A 12,765-nucleotide genomic window follows, 5' to 3' on the forward strand; every position below is an offset into this window, starting at 1 on the left:
ACAGCTCCATAGAAATGCGTCCTCCTTTCCACGTCCTCCGTTTCGTTAAAAGCAAAACCAGGCCAGGCAAAATAAAATCCTTTCCATTAAAAATGTGCGCACTTTATCCTCGATCTCCGGGGCTCTCTTACTTCACCGAAGTCCTACTAAAACCAACAACGCCACTTCCTGCTTCCTCTCCCCTTTATAAAGAGGAACTCCAATCGACCACTCCCTGTATTCAACTCCGCCTCACTGGCAGCTGGGCTAGAGTAAAATCTCCCCTCCCACATAGGCACAACAACCGTAAATAAACACAAAAACATGCGATTAATCCAAAACAAACTCAAAAACAAAACCAACAAAACTTAGAGGGGGGGTTCTCTCCGTCCTTTCCCACCATGCTATACTCCGTAACAATTTTATCAACTTTTCTTCTGACGATGCTGTCTGTGTGGAGCGCTCAGTGAATCTGCGTTCGACTACTCCGCCTAGGCTGCACTGTCGAGCGCAGATCCACTGAGCGCTCCACACAGACAGCATAGTCAGAAGGAAGAGCGCAGGGCAAGCTAGCGAGACAGAAGTTAAGCTCTTCTTGCAACATGGCAAATTGAACCTCCCCCACCCTCATTCAGATCTGGCGTTTGGAATTATTTTGGTTTTCATGTGACGTATGACCCTGACGGTAAGCGCATCATGGACTAAAGTAAAACAGTATGTTGGATGTGCCACACAATGCTCAATTACATGGGTGGGAGCTAGTGTGTTAGCGCAGTTAGCTCGTTAACGTGTTGGCTGTCTATCCCCATGCACGGGGCTATCAGGGGTAGCTCGTTAACGGAGATTTGCCGTGTTGTGGCGTTAAGGTCATTTTAACGAGGTTAACCTGAAAGCACTAGTGGGAACACAACGAATATGACTGCACATTGACGCCGACATCATCCTAGTGCAAAGATAAAAACAGCAAGCAGCATGCTACAAACTTTACCCGAGTCATTTAGACAGCCGTTAGCACATGATCCTCCTTATGGGGACCTGATGTGTTTAATATGCTGTTGAGAATATAGCCCAGAAGAAGCGGATAGTATAGCTTTTATTTTGGAAAGAGACATTTCTCTGTAATAAACTCTCTTTTCCAAAGATGAGTGATTCCTCAATCAGATACAGGGCTCGCAAAATCGCTAGCCCGACGTCCTGGGGCTAGAGATTTTTCCAGTCGGGCTACCAAAATCTATCTCTGCCCTGCCCGTCCGGCTATTGTAGGAAGGAAAAATATATGTCAATGCTTTTGCATTCTTTCAGAAATGTAGCTGAGTAATTATGTCATTGGCATCGGTGAGCCACTGTCAATATGTGACATATTGAAATCGTGTTTGAATTTGCGCTTGTTTTTTGCTTTCACTTTGCAATCGCGTGAACTGTGTATAGAGAGCGACAGCACTGATCTGTGAGTGATGATAATTTGTGCACCAATTCCTCTGACATCGTCTTATTAATTGTTAGCTTACTACGCAAACATGACAAGTGAAATCTCCCGTAGCAAGCTTAAACATGTGAGAGGTTGATTGCGCAGAGAATCGCTGAGCTTATGTGAGTGCGTGTAAAAGCAGCAGGATATATATTTCAGTTCTGCTGAGCCAAATAAGACAGGTCAGGGTGAAGAAGTGACAGCCAAAGAAAAGCTTACCACAAAACGGAGAAGTTATGACAAATCAGACTATGAGGCAAAAAGAAAGTGCAGCTTTATGGTTTCTTTTTTTTTTTTTTTTTTTTTCTTTCTAAATGACATCAGAAACAGCAGTATGCGACATTACGTGATGGCAGAGCTTCAGTTCATCCTTTGTCATTTTTTTTTTTTTTAAATAAATAGGACAGGGGGAATGAATGAGAGAAAGAGGGGGAGAGAAAGAAAGAAAACCAAAGGGGAGAAGAGACGGTGAGAAGGGGGGGGGGGGGGGAAGAGAGAGAGAAAAAAAAAAAAAGAACTCCTGGGTCACCTGTATGGAGAAAAAAAAAAACAAACAAAAAAAACAAACAGAGGAGACAGCAAACAACAAAGAGCAACATAATAATAGAAAAAAAAAAAAGCACCATCACAATAAACTAGCTAGTCATACATATCAATATTTACTAAATAATAAACGATATTGTGCAGCACGCAAGATAGACAGCGCACAGTGTGCTTTGAGGCAGCAGCCAAGAAAGCTTTAGTCCGCGTCTGTGAATACCCATGTGTGCATACCTGTGTGGATCAGCATGCTTGCATTCCAAAGGTTTCTCCATGTAATGATCTGCTAGGGAGTGTGGGGGGGCCACAGCCCCGTCCTCCAGGGTGTGAAGTGGGTATGGAGGAGATCAAAACTCCAGACATCCAGAGGCCCCCAGAACACAAGAGACCATGGAAGACCAACAGAGGGGCAGCCACGCCACTGTTCCAGTAAGAGCTGAGGAGAGTCCCAGATGAGGGCTCGCCCAGCAGCCGCGGAGCAGAAGTCAGGGGGAGTTGCAGTGACGCGCCCGTGAGCTCCACCGGCCCCCAGCTGCGCCTGAGTGACCGAGCCCCAGGCCGAGAGGCCGGGGGCACCCCACCTCCAAAGGGGCCCGAGCGAGCCCCAGGCCCCAGGCCCCGACAAGCGGCCGCCAAGGAGTGAGCCGGTGTGTACCCGGACGCCCACCCCCAGACACAAAGAACCACCAACACACCGACACCTGAGGGAGTCCGCCACCGGCAGGGGAAGTGGTGGTGGGTGGAGATAGGCCTCCAAACCTTGGAGGGCCTGAGGTGTCCCCAGAGAGGTGGCGTCTGATACCCAACCTGACATATAGACACAGACATACAGGCACACACAGATACAAACATCCATTCCCACCCTCATGCTCTCATATGCACTTACTCCATACTCAACCAACGTGGAGACAGACATAAAGAGACGTTGTACACACGATCACACTCCCCAAGCGTACTCTACAAACTGGGTCTAGGTGCCCCCGCCCCTGGAGGGGGGGAACTGCACCCAGACCCAGGTGGTGTTTCCCTTTTCCCTGCGGTGGGGAGAGGCAGACCACCCCGACTCCGCAGCAGCAGGGAGGCCCCACACCCCAGACCGCAGTCGGACGGCCAACTCCTCCTACTAGCCCTCCCGCTCCAGCAGGCCGCAGAGAATGGGGGTGGGAGAAGACTCCAAACCTCCCTCCACCCGCTCATTGTAGTGTTGATGCATATGTGTTCTAAGGTGCAATTAAAACCCAGGAGGGCATGGAGCTTTATGGTTTCATGGACAAAAGAATTTCTGTGGCTGCGATATGATGAGCTATATAACCAGGGCTGCACATAAGTGGTCCGCAGGTACGCATTCGCTGTCAAAATAAAAAACACGCACAAGGGTTAGGGTTAAATTTAAAAACTGTACTTTTGAGTTAAAATATATATTTATAATTTTAATAAATGACAAATTAAAAAGGCATGAATATTTTATTTTGTATCGAAAAAATATCGAACTGTGACACCAAAGTATCGAACCGAACCGTGAATTTTGTGTATCGTTGCACCCCTAATACATATATATATATATATATATATATATATATATATATATATATATATATATATATATATATATATATATATATATGATATAAAACAAACAGGGGCTAAAAGAAGCTAAACTTTCATATGGCATGTCTCTGGATACTTTAACATGATGTCCCAGGGACAACATTTACGCGATGTCCCAGGGACAACATTTACGCGATGTCCCTGGGACAACATTTACGCGATGTCCCAGGGACAACATTTACACCATGTCCCTGGGACAACATTTACGCGATGTCCCAGAGACAACATTTACACCATGTCCCTGGGACAACATTTACGCGATGTCCCAGGGACAACATTTACGCGATGTCCCAGAGACAACATTTACACCATGTCCCTGGGACAACATTTACACCATGTCCCTGGGACAACATTTACGTGATGTCCCTGGGACAACATTTACGTGATGTCCCAGGGACAACATTTACGCGATGTCCCAGAGACAACATTAACACCATGTCCCTGGGACAACATTTACGCGATGTCCCAGAGACAACATTAACACCATGTCCCTGGGACAACATTTACGCGATGTCCCAGAGACAACATTTACACCATGTCCCTGGGACAACATTTACACCATGTCCCTGGGACAACATTTACACCATGTCCCTGGGACAACATCTACGCGATGTCCCAGGACAAATTTGTAAATTTCTGGATTACTGTTAATCTCCATAGAATCAAGAACTCATATCCAGTTTCACAGCTATGGACCAGTTAATTATGTTTCCAGGTGATAGTTTGATTCATAGATTCAGCACACAGCCATTAGTCTAGGCCTTTTAGTCCAGATTCTCTTCACTTATGTTTGTAAAATGATGAGGGAAGCTACTGCAATTTTGCCTGACATTGTTATGACAGCTATATTCACCTGTATATTTATTATATATCATAATATATTGACGGGAGAGGTATATTCACCTGTACTTTCATAATAAATCATAATACATTGACACGCAATTCTCTGTCTGGAGAACACTGGTTCGCAAGTAGCCTATCACTAGCAAACAAACAGCTATCCATTTCAAGGAAAACATATGTATTATGCTTACCGTTTATTAAAGAAAAGTATCTTGAGAGGAATTGAAATTGCTGGATCAGCGGACAAAAGGCGGTTTCTCGAAGAACTTTTTTTGTTTTTTTTTTTTAACGCGGGTATTTTTCGAAGTCGCAAAAGTATGACGTCACAAGAAGGTGATTGGTTACTTGTAATGTGGACCCTGGAACAACATTTATTATGATGATGTGGGAACAACACCGACATGAGGATATCAGATCGTGCCGAGTATGGCTGTGATGGCATGCCACACATGGTAAGCTCCAGGGCCGTGCAGAGAGCTTTAAAGGGGCGGGTGCTCAAAGTTAAAAAGGGGCACATTGAACCAGGTTGAATAACAACAACACACATTCATCAAGAATCTAATGCTAGTGCTTGGAACCATAAGGCAACAAAAAACTGTGAGAAATAATTTAGGCTCTGCCTGTGAATCACTCTTTGCTTCTCTTCTTCCTTCCATCCCATCATTTCATACATCACTCTCCACTTGCTGTCTATGTGAGAACAAGGCACAACTTGCTATTGCAATAAACTATAATCTAATTATCCACACCTAACAACTCTTGCACTTAATCTATAATAAAATGATGACAGAAAAATGTTATAGCACTGCCTTTAGTAGCCTCACACAGCTCCTGCTGTTTCCTCCTCATGTCCTTACCAGCCATGTCTGCACAATGTTATATCATGAGGAATATTTTTTTTTTAAATCCATCTAAATAAAACACACACATGCACACACAGTGACATTTTAGACCTTCTTCAGAATACTGTATATACTATGGGCATCATGGTGCTGATCCAGAATCCTTACATTATTATTTATTACTAGAGCTACAATAATAAAGCAATGAGGAGGGGGAAGTAATAAATATGAAATAATGTATTTATGATGATTCCATTTGTTTCACTATCCACTCTGTGTAGGGGCAAAGCTTATTACATGTTTAAACTGTAGAGATACAATCATTTTACTGCTGTAAAATCCAAATTTTGTCTTATTTAAAATATAAATCTAATATAATCTGCTTCTTAATGTATGTTCTTTAAAATACAGCGTGTGTTTTTTAAAATATTATAATAATGCATAATTATGTGGACATGCATATTAGATCGTTTTTAGTGAAATATAATCCCTCCAGAAAGGCAGGAAAAGCCCGGAAACTTACTTTAAAACCAAATATGTTCCCTAAAACGGTGACAGAGCTACAGACCCATGACAGCCTTACACAGGTAGCCAGCAGCTATGACCAGCACTACTTGTGCAGTTAATAAAAGGACAGGTAATGTTTGTCGGGCTGTTGCACACACAGCATGCTCGTTTGTTTCAGTTCGTCAGTTGCCACAAGACAGCTTACCAACGTGTACGTAATAAGCTGATACTCCTGTGTGCTACACACTACAGTGTGCGCTGTACACCTACTTACTGGTTGTGTCGCATCAGTCTGTGTCTCTGAGTTAACTTGTGTTTCTCCTACAGCTCCGGACCGCTAAAAATGCGCGTGCTCTTTGTGAGCTCGTTCCCGGCTCGTAACCAGCGCGTTCTGCCGTCAAGGGCGATCATTGGTTAAATGTGATCATGTGACTGATGCAAGCCAGATCCTTTTATTTAGCAAAACTGTGATTAATAGTTAAATATTATTGTTGAGGGGCACAGACAGGACTCTGCACGCACACACACATTAAAATAATAATAATTTTTTTTTTAAAAAGTTGCCTTATCAAAAGGGCACTTTGGGCACCCATCAGGAAAGGGGCGGGTGCTTATGCTTTACTGCTTGGTCCCCGACAATGGCAGTCCAGTCTCCCTGCAGCACAGACTACACTGCCCATGATGCTACATTCTGCATTTTGCCTATTAGCTTAGCACAACAACAACAACAACAAAAAGGTGCTCTCTCACCCAGGAAACACGCAGAGCGAGAGCGTCATCCTGTAACCATGGCAACCGCAATGCTGCCGCCTGGAACGACAGAACCTAGCTGTAAAACAAAACCGAAACAGTCCTGACCCGCCACAATATGAAACAGGAAAGTACCACCGTGTAATCCATTTATTTCAACAAAGTAACTGTATTCTAAGTACCACCTTTTTAAACGGTAACTGTAACGGAATACAGTTACTCATATTTTGTAATTTAAAAACGTCACGGCGGTACATGTATTCCGTTACTCCCCAACACTGTTTATTGCCTCAGACTTTTGACCTTCATATTTGAAAATCTTCTGTGTACGGTGTTTTCAGCATTCTGAAAAATAACAAAGGAAATATTTACATGAGGTCTGTAAAACTGAAGAAAATGAAAGAATGAAACAAAATGAAAAAAGAAATCTTATCAAACTTCACGAACCTGTCATGTGTTTTGTACATTTACAATAACATAATGTCTAACCTTTCCTTTTCCTTTTTTTGGTTGGGACATCCGAGGTGTACGCCGTAGAAATTGAGGGAGATGCAGGAAGTGGAGATGGAGAGGAGGATGCAGGAGGAAGCAGAGATGAAGAGGTGGATGCAGGAGGAAGCAGAGATGAAGAGGAGGATGCAGGAGGAAGCAGAGATGAAGAGGAGGATGCAGGAGGAAGCAGGGATGAAGAGGAGGATGCAGGAGGAAGCAGGGATGAACAGGAAGATGCAGGAGGAAGCAGAGATGAAGAGGAGGATGCAGGAGGAAGCAGAGATGAAGAGGAGGATGCAGGAGGAAGCAGAGATGAAGAGGAGGATGCAGGAGGAAGCAGAGATGAAGAGGAGGATGCAGGAGGAAGCAGAGATGAAGAGGAGGATGCAGGAGGAAGCAGAGACAGAGAGGAAGATGCAGGAGGAAGCAGAGATGAAGAGGAGGATGCAGGAGGAAGCAGAGACGAAGAGGAGGATGCAGGAGGAAGCAGAGATGAAGAGGAGGATGCAGGAGGAAGCAGAGATGAAGAGGTGGATGCAGGAGGAAGCAGAGATGAAGAGGAGGATGCAGGAGGAAGCAGAGATGAAGAGGAGGATGCAGGAGGCTGACAGATGAAGATGTTGGTTCAGGCTCTAAATGAAGAATAAATTCCTGGTTTCGAGCCTCTGGGTCTGGGACTGGTCCAGCATCCACACTGTCAGCAGAGGATGGTCCAGCTGCTGGTGGAGAACTTTTAGCAGGAGGTGAAACTTGTAATTCTGCAAAATTTTAAATACTAAATATTCATTAAAAGGGGTTGAAAATGTACAGTACACATAAACACATAATAAGTAGTGATTTGCATGTTTTCAGTTAAGTTTTTACTAAAGTTACAACTTGTAAATATTGGCATCAAGTAAGTCATCTCACACCCTCACTGACCCAAATCATTCAGTACAAGTGCCCTCGGGGGTAGTGTGACATCTGTAGTGCTTTTCTACATTGTACATTAATAAATTAATGAGTGTGACTATAAATCCAGAGAACTAATGACTTTTATCCTCTGATGACACTACTTTCCTGAATTTGTAGTGCACAACATTTGACACTTCAACCTAGTACTGTGACTTAAGAGTTTTGTACAGTGGTGATGCTAACGACCTCAGGGAGGTAATCAGGTGACCTCTTAAGAAGTATATAAGTGTATAAGAATCTTTGTGTTCATATTGGTAACATGTTTACATATGTACTTGTTATACTAGAAAGTCTCAAAGAGAATTATCAGGTGTGGTGTTCGAGAAGATTTGTACAATTACATTTGTATAAACATCAGTGAGAAAGACCATAATATACACACACACACACACATATACAAAATTGTTAAGTCAGGTAACACCAGAGGTTCACGATGGCTAGCTTTGGTGATGTGAACACCACATGGGGAGGTAATAAGGCATATATTGTCATGGTCCTGGGTCGGCGACCCAGCGCTTTGTGTTTACTATTATTATTTTCTAGTTTATTCTGTTTTGTATTTGTTCTTAGTGTTTTCTTCATCGCTACCTGTGTCATCCCTCTGTGCTCTGTTCGGGTCCCCGAGTTTTGTGTTGTAAAACAGTCTGTGTGTTTCCTATTTTACTTTGTAGGTCTGTGTCCCATTAGTTCCAGCTGTGTGTCATTTCCTGATTACCTGATGTGTGTATTTATACTGTGTGTCTGCTCCTCGTCGCGTCGTCTGTGTCCATCCTCCGTGTTACTCTGTGAACCTTCTGTGTACTCTGCATTATTCCGTGTTCACCATGTCTCTCTGCGCCTCGCCCCATGTCCTCCTTTTGTGTTAGTTTTCCCAGTTTAGGTTTATGTTCTGTTCTGCCCACATCTTGGTTTTGTTCACTATAAATAAATCCCACTTGCACCTCCACCACTGTCTGCCATTGGATCCTCCTTTCTCACCTTCACACGACTGCTGCCCCAGTCGTGACATATATAACACTATTTTCATGTTAGCCACAGGACATGTAGGGCAGCTGTCACCTCACAGCAAGAAGGTTACTGGTCTGAAACTTGGCTGAATAATAGAATAGAATAGAACAGAATAGAGTAGAGTTGAAAAGAATAGCTGGTGACTCTGAACTATCCTCGTCTTCACCATCTTGTTTGTCTCTATGTACCTCGTGGTGAACTGCCTACTTATCTAGGGTGTACCATGAGTATCACCCAAAGACAGCTACACTGTTAAAAAAAACATCTTAAAAAAACAGTAACATTCCGGCAGCTGGGGCGCCAAAATACTACCGTAAAATATCAGAAAATAATTTCCTCATAAAAATACGGTTATTTCCAGTAATGACAATACAGTTTGTTGTAGTTTTAACGTGATCAAACAATGAAATTACCTATAAACAAGGTCAATGAATGTGGCAATATGAAGAATAATAATACGAAAATGTACAGAAATATACAGTTAACAGTTGGTTTAAATAATAATTGATTGCATGCCCTGGGATAGACTGACAGAGGCGAGGCTGCCATACCGCACCATCAGCCATCACCAGTAGGCGGTAGGTGAAGAGTCTTGACCACGGACACAATACTGAGAGTGTCCGAGCCGGGGCTCCAACCGGCAACCTTCTGATCACAAGGCGAACTGCCAACTCTTGAGCCACGATCGCCCTAAATAGCAATGATAATAATACTTATGTGATGTAACACAAGCTTATAGGAATCATGTTATATCAGTCCATTCTCACTCCCCGGGCATAACATGGTGACGTTTTGTCACGTCCCGCGGCGTTCTTGAGGAACGCGGAAGGAGACCTTCCGCATTCTTATGGTATGCGCCGGTATGGTATGGTATGGATGAAATACAGTGGAATGACGCTCCCGCGGTAATAGACGTTCCAGCCCTGTATTCTAGCCCTAAACCTAACCTTATCCCATAACCTTATTCCTGACCTTAACCAGGACTGTAATGACGTTCAATAGCGTGTTTCTAAGCGATTTGAAGAGAAAGAGCGAACATGTGTAGATTGAGTCCAGACGGTTCTCACATGTCCTCATTTTTCCGAGGTCATCATTTAGGAACGTGGTGGGTAGCCGAAAACGTAATATGTTGAAGATTTGTCACCTAGCGTAAAATGTTACGCTTTGTGAGAACGTGTTGGGGTTCCCCACATATTCCAACCTGATACAGCAGAACTGATCAGAAAAGAAAAAGAGGGGACAGGAAAGGGTTTTTTTTTTTTTCAGAAGTTGGAAGCTAACTTGGACTCTTTACTACCATAACGAAATTTCAAATGTAGGAGAATCAAAATCCAAAATAACAACAATTCAGTTTAGTTCAAATCTGACTTTTAATAAGGAGACAGCTTAGAGCCAACAGAACAATAAAATGATGAAACAGAAAAATAATAATATAGAAAATCACATTGTAATCAGAGATTCAAACAGACAAGAACAACAATGGCTCCACAAAGTAAATATTTACATTAAGTAAATCCTTTCAGCCCAAGAGCAGATGCAAAAATATGAGGAAATACTTTTTCTTTCCTTTCTTACTGCTTATTTCTAATATTTGGCTTACATTTGCAAAAGGCTAAAAGGGCTAAAACAATACATCCATATAACAGAACTTAAAAACTTAAAAAAGACTGTCGCGGTTCGAATTTTGAGGAAGAGACATACGACTGAAAAGTCCATAGTGGGTCAACACAGATTATTTTATTAAAACACACAGAAAGTGCAGGGTGGGGAGCCGATCCTCGGTCTTCTCCCTCTGCCCTGTTACAGAAAGCTTTACAGCCATTATGACGTCAGTAGAATTCCCCAGATTTCCTCTTTCTTCAGAACAACAACCCTTCCCAGAATTAAGACCAGATGTTTCCAATCATCGGTATCTGGGAACATACCCAATTGTGTATCGTGTGCAGTTTTGTGAGATTGTCAGTTCAAGCCAACGAGAGTTGAGTGTCCTTATCTGACCTACTGCGGGCTGCCTGGACCTGCAGCTATGCTGGTGCTTTCTGTCTAGAATATGGTATCTAGAATTACTAAATAGTAATTTGGCTTACATTTGCAAAAGGCTAAAAGGGCTAAAACAATACATCCATATAACAGAACTTAAAAACTTAAAAAAGACACAGATACTTCCTTCTGCAACTTACAAAATGTAAGTAACACAAGGAAATCGGGATTCTCACAAAGAATACATAACAATCCATTCAATTTTTTCTTCTGAACTAATATGGCTGGAGTCCTTAAAATAATTCATAGAATAGATGTTTTAAAAAATTTATTTTTGTATGCATTATATATGTATATACAACATATTATATATGTGTTGTATAAACGTGTTGAATTTGGTTATGATTGATTTTGTCAATAAGTTTGAAATTTTAAAGCTACTTTTAGCAAACCATTGATAAACATGCAAATTGTCCTTTTTTTGCAACTAACTCGTCAGGTAGAAACAGTTAGTCGTTATTGAGGCCTGCTGTGCCCACTGTCGTGGCTTTAGCTGTGGCCCCTGTTGCAGATGCTGCTGTGTCCTCGGGGACAGGTGCTGCTGTGTCCTCAGTTGGGCATTGTTGGGGATTTTGCTGTTGTATAGAGGTTTCTGTTTTGTCTGAGGTTTCAGTCATGTTTGCAGCAACACCTATAGGAGGTTCCACCCATCTATTTTTAGTTCCTTCTTTATCTTGTGTTCCAGCTTGCTTTCTAACTTCCATTTCAGTCCACTCTTCTTTTGCATCTTCTCTGAAACGCTCTTTCGATAACTTTTCCCTTTGTTCCAAGATCACTGCGTCATAAACAGCTGTACTGCTAGAACAGCATTTACAGCAATCACACCACAATGACACCAGGGCCAACAGAAAAATGATACCAAGGAGCACAGAGAATCCTAAAATCTGAAAAGGAAAAAGAATCACCAAAGACCAATTAGAATAAGATAAAACAGTGTTCAATGCTGTGAAAAAAAACTAAAGAGAAAAAAGGAAACACTCACCCTTGATGTGTTTTTTAGAGAACCAATGGTCACATTTTCCTCAGCTGTGATGTTAGTTTTATCTTTGCAGGCTAACTGTGACTGTTCTTTCTTACTCTGACAGCAAACATACCAGTCTCCATCAACGAGCACAGAGACAACCCAAAGCAGACCAACGCAAACTGCTTTGAAAATATGACTCCAGAAAACTCCACATAACTCTGTCCTGTAATTTGGAACACAAGGCTTCACTGAAAAACAGCGACCGTGAAGTATTGTCCTCTCCCCCTCCGTTCTCCTATCGCAACTCTTGTTGCAGTTACATTTACATTCACAGTAATATTTATATGCAAATGTATACTTGCAGGTCTTCTGTAATGTCTTGTCTGCCCAAAGCATTAAGAAAAAAATAATGAAAGATGGTAAGAGCACGTATGTGCTGCAGTCTCGAGCTACATCTTTGCAAGTGCATTGCATATCACGATCAAGTAAAATATTGTAAGTAAAACTGCCAACGATAGTAACAAAAACACCGAGCTCCCTAAAGGGAAAATTTGTCAGAAAGTTCCTCATCTTTGGCAGACAGTTTGTATCTGATGAGCACTGCAGCTTAAAATGTGAACAAGTATCAGCAAGACCACAAGCATTTCCCTTCTGAGAAAAAAAGAAAAAAAAATCTTGTTCTGAAGGGGTGGGACTTTGTGAGTCATAATGACTGATATTTCTTTCCCTACACTTAGTATGTCTTGATATGCTCTTCCCCAAAATAGCAG

At 42.3% G+C, this 12,765-nt stretch overlaps 2 protein-coding genes across 2 annotated transcripts; both read right to left on the reverse strand.

The window, feature by feature from the left end:
- Positions 1-6,988: 6,988 nt before the first annotated feature.
- Positions 6,989-7,794, reverse strand: LOC146712421 (uncharacterized; the record flags this gene model as incomplete). The annotated part of the gene is made up of 2 exons (XM_085436481.1): positions 6,989-7,559; positions 7,649-7,794. Coding segments are annotated over 2 exons (684 nt in total), but the record flags the coding sequence as incomplete, so codon positions are not given.
- A 3,490-nt stretch (positions 7,795-11,284) lies between these two features.
- LOC146712422 (uncharacterized) lies at positions 11,285-12,631 on the reverse strand. Its single transcript, XM_085442711.1, has 2 exons — positions 12,014-12,631; positions 11,285-11,915 (listed from the first exon to the last, which is right to left on the reverse strand). The coding sequence occupies exons 1-2, from the start codon at positions 12,563-12,565 to the stop codon at positions 11,481-11,483; spliced, it is 987 nt and encodes a 328-aa protein (XP_085298837.1). The 5' UTR covers positions 12,566-12,631; the 3' UTR covers positions 11,285-11,480.
- Between the last annotated feature and the right edge of the window lie 134 nt (positions 12,632-12,765).

This window comes from Copadichromis virginalis, linkage group LG3, assembly GCF_057382275.1.
Source record: "Copadichromis virginalis isolate Kocher_CV1m ecotype Utaka linkage group LG3, C_Virginalis_male_GT1.1, whole genome shotgun sequence".
In the NCBI taxonomy this organism is placed as follows: Eukaryota; Metazoa; Chordata; class Actinopteri; order Cichliformes; family Cichlidae; genus Copadichromis; species Copadichromis virginalis.

Excerpts from the sequence above, each read along its gene's own strand:
- LOC146712422 (XM_085442711.1), bottom strand. The coding sequence starts at position 12,565 with ATGAGGAACTTTCTGACAAATTTTCCCTTTAGGGAGCTCGGTGTTTTT. Across the intron at positions 11,916-12,013 it reads CTCTAAAAAACACATCAAGG|ATTTTAGGATTCTCTGTGCT; the intron begins GTGAGTGTTTCC and ends TTTCCTTTTCAG.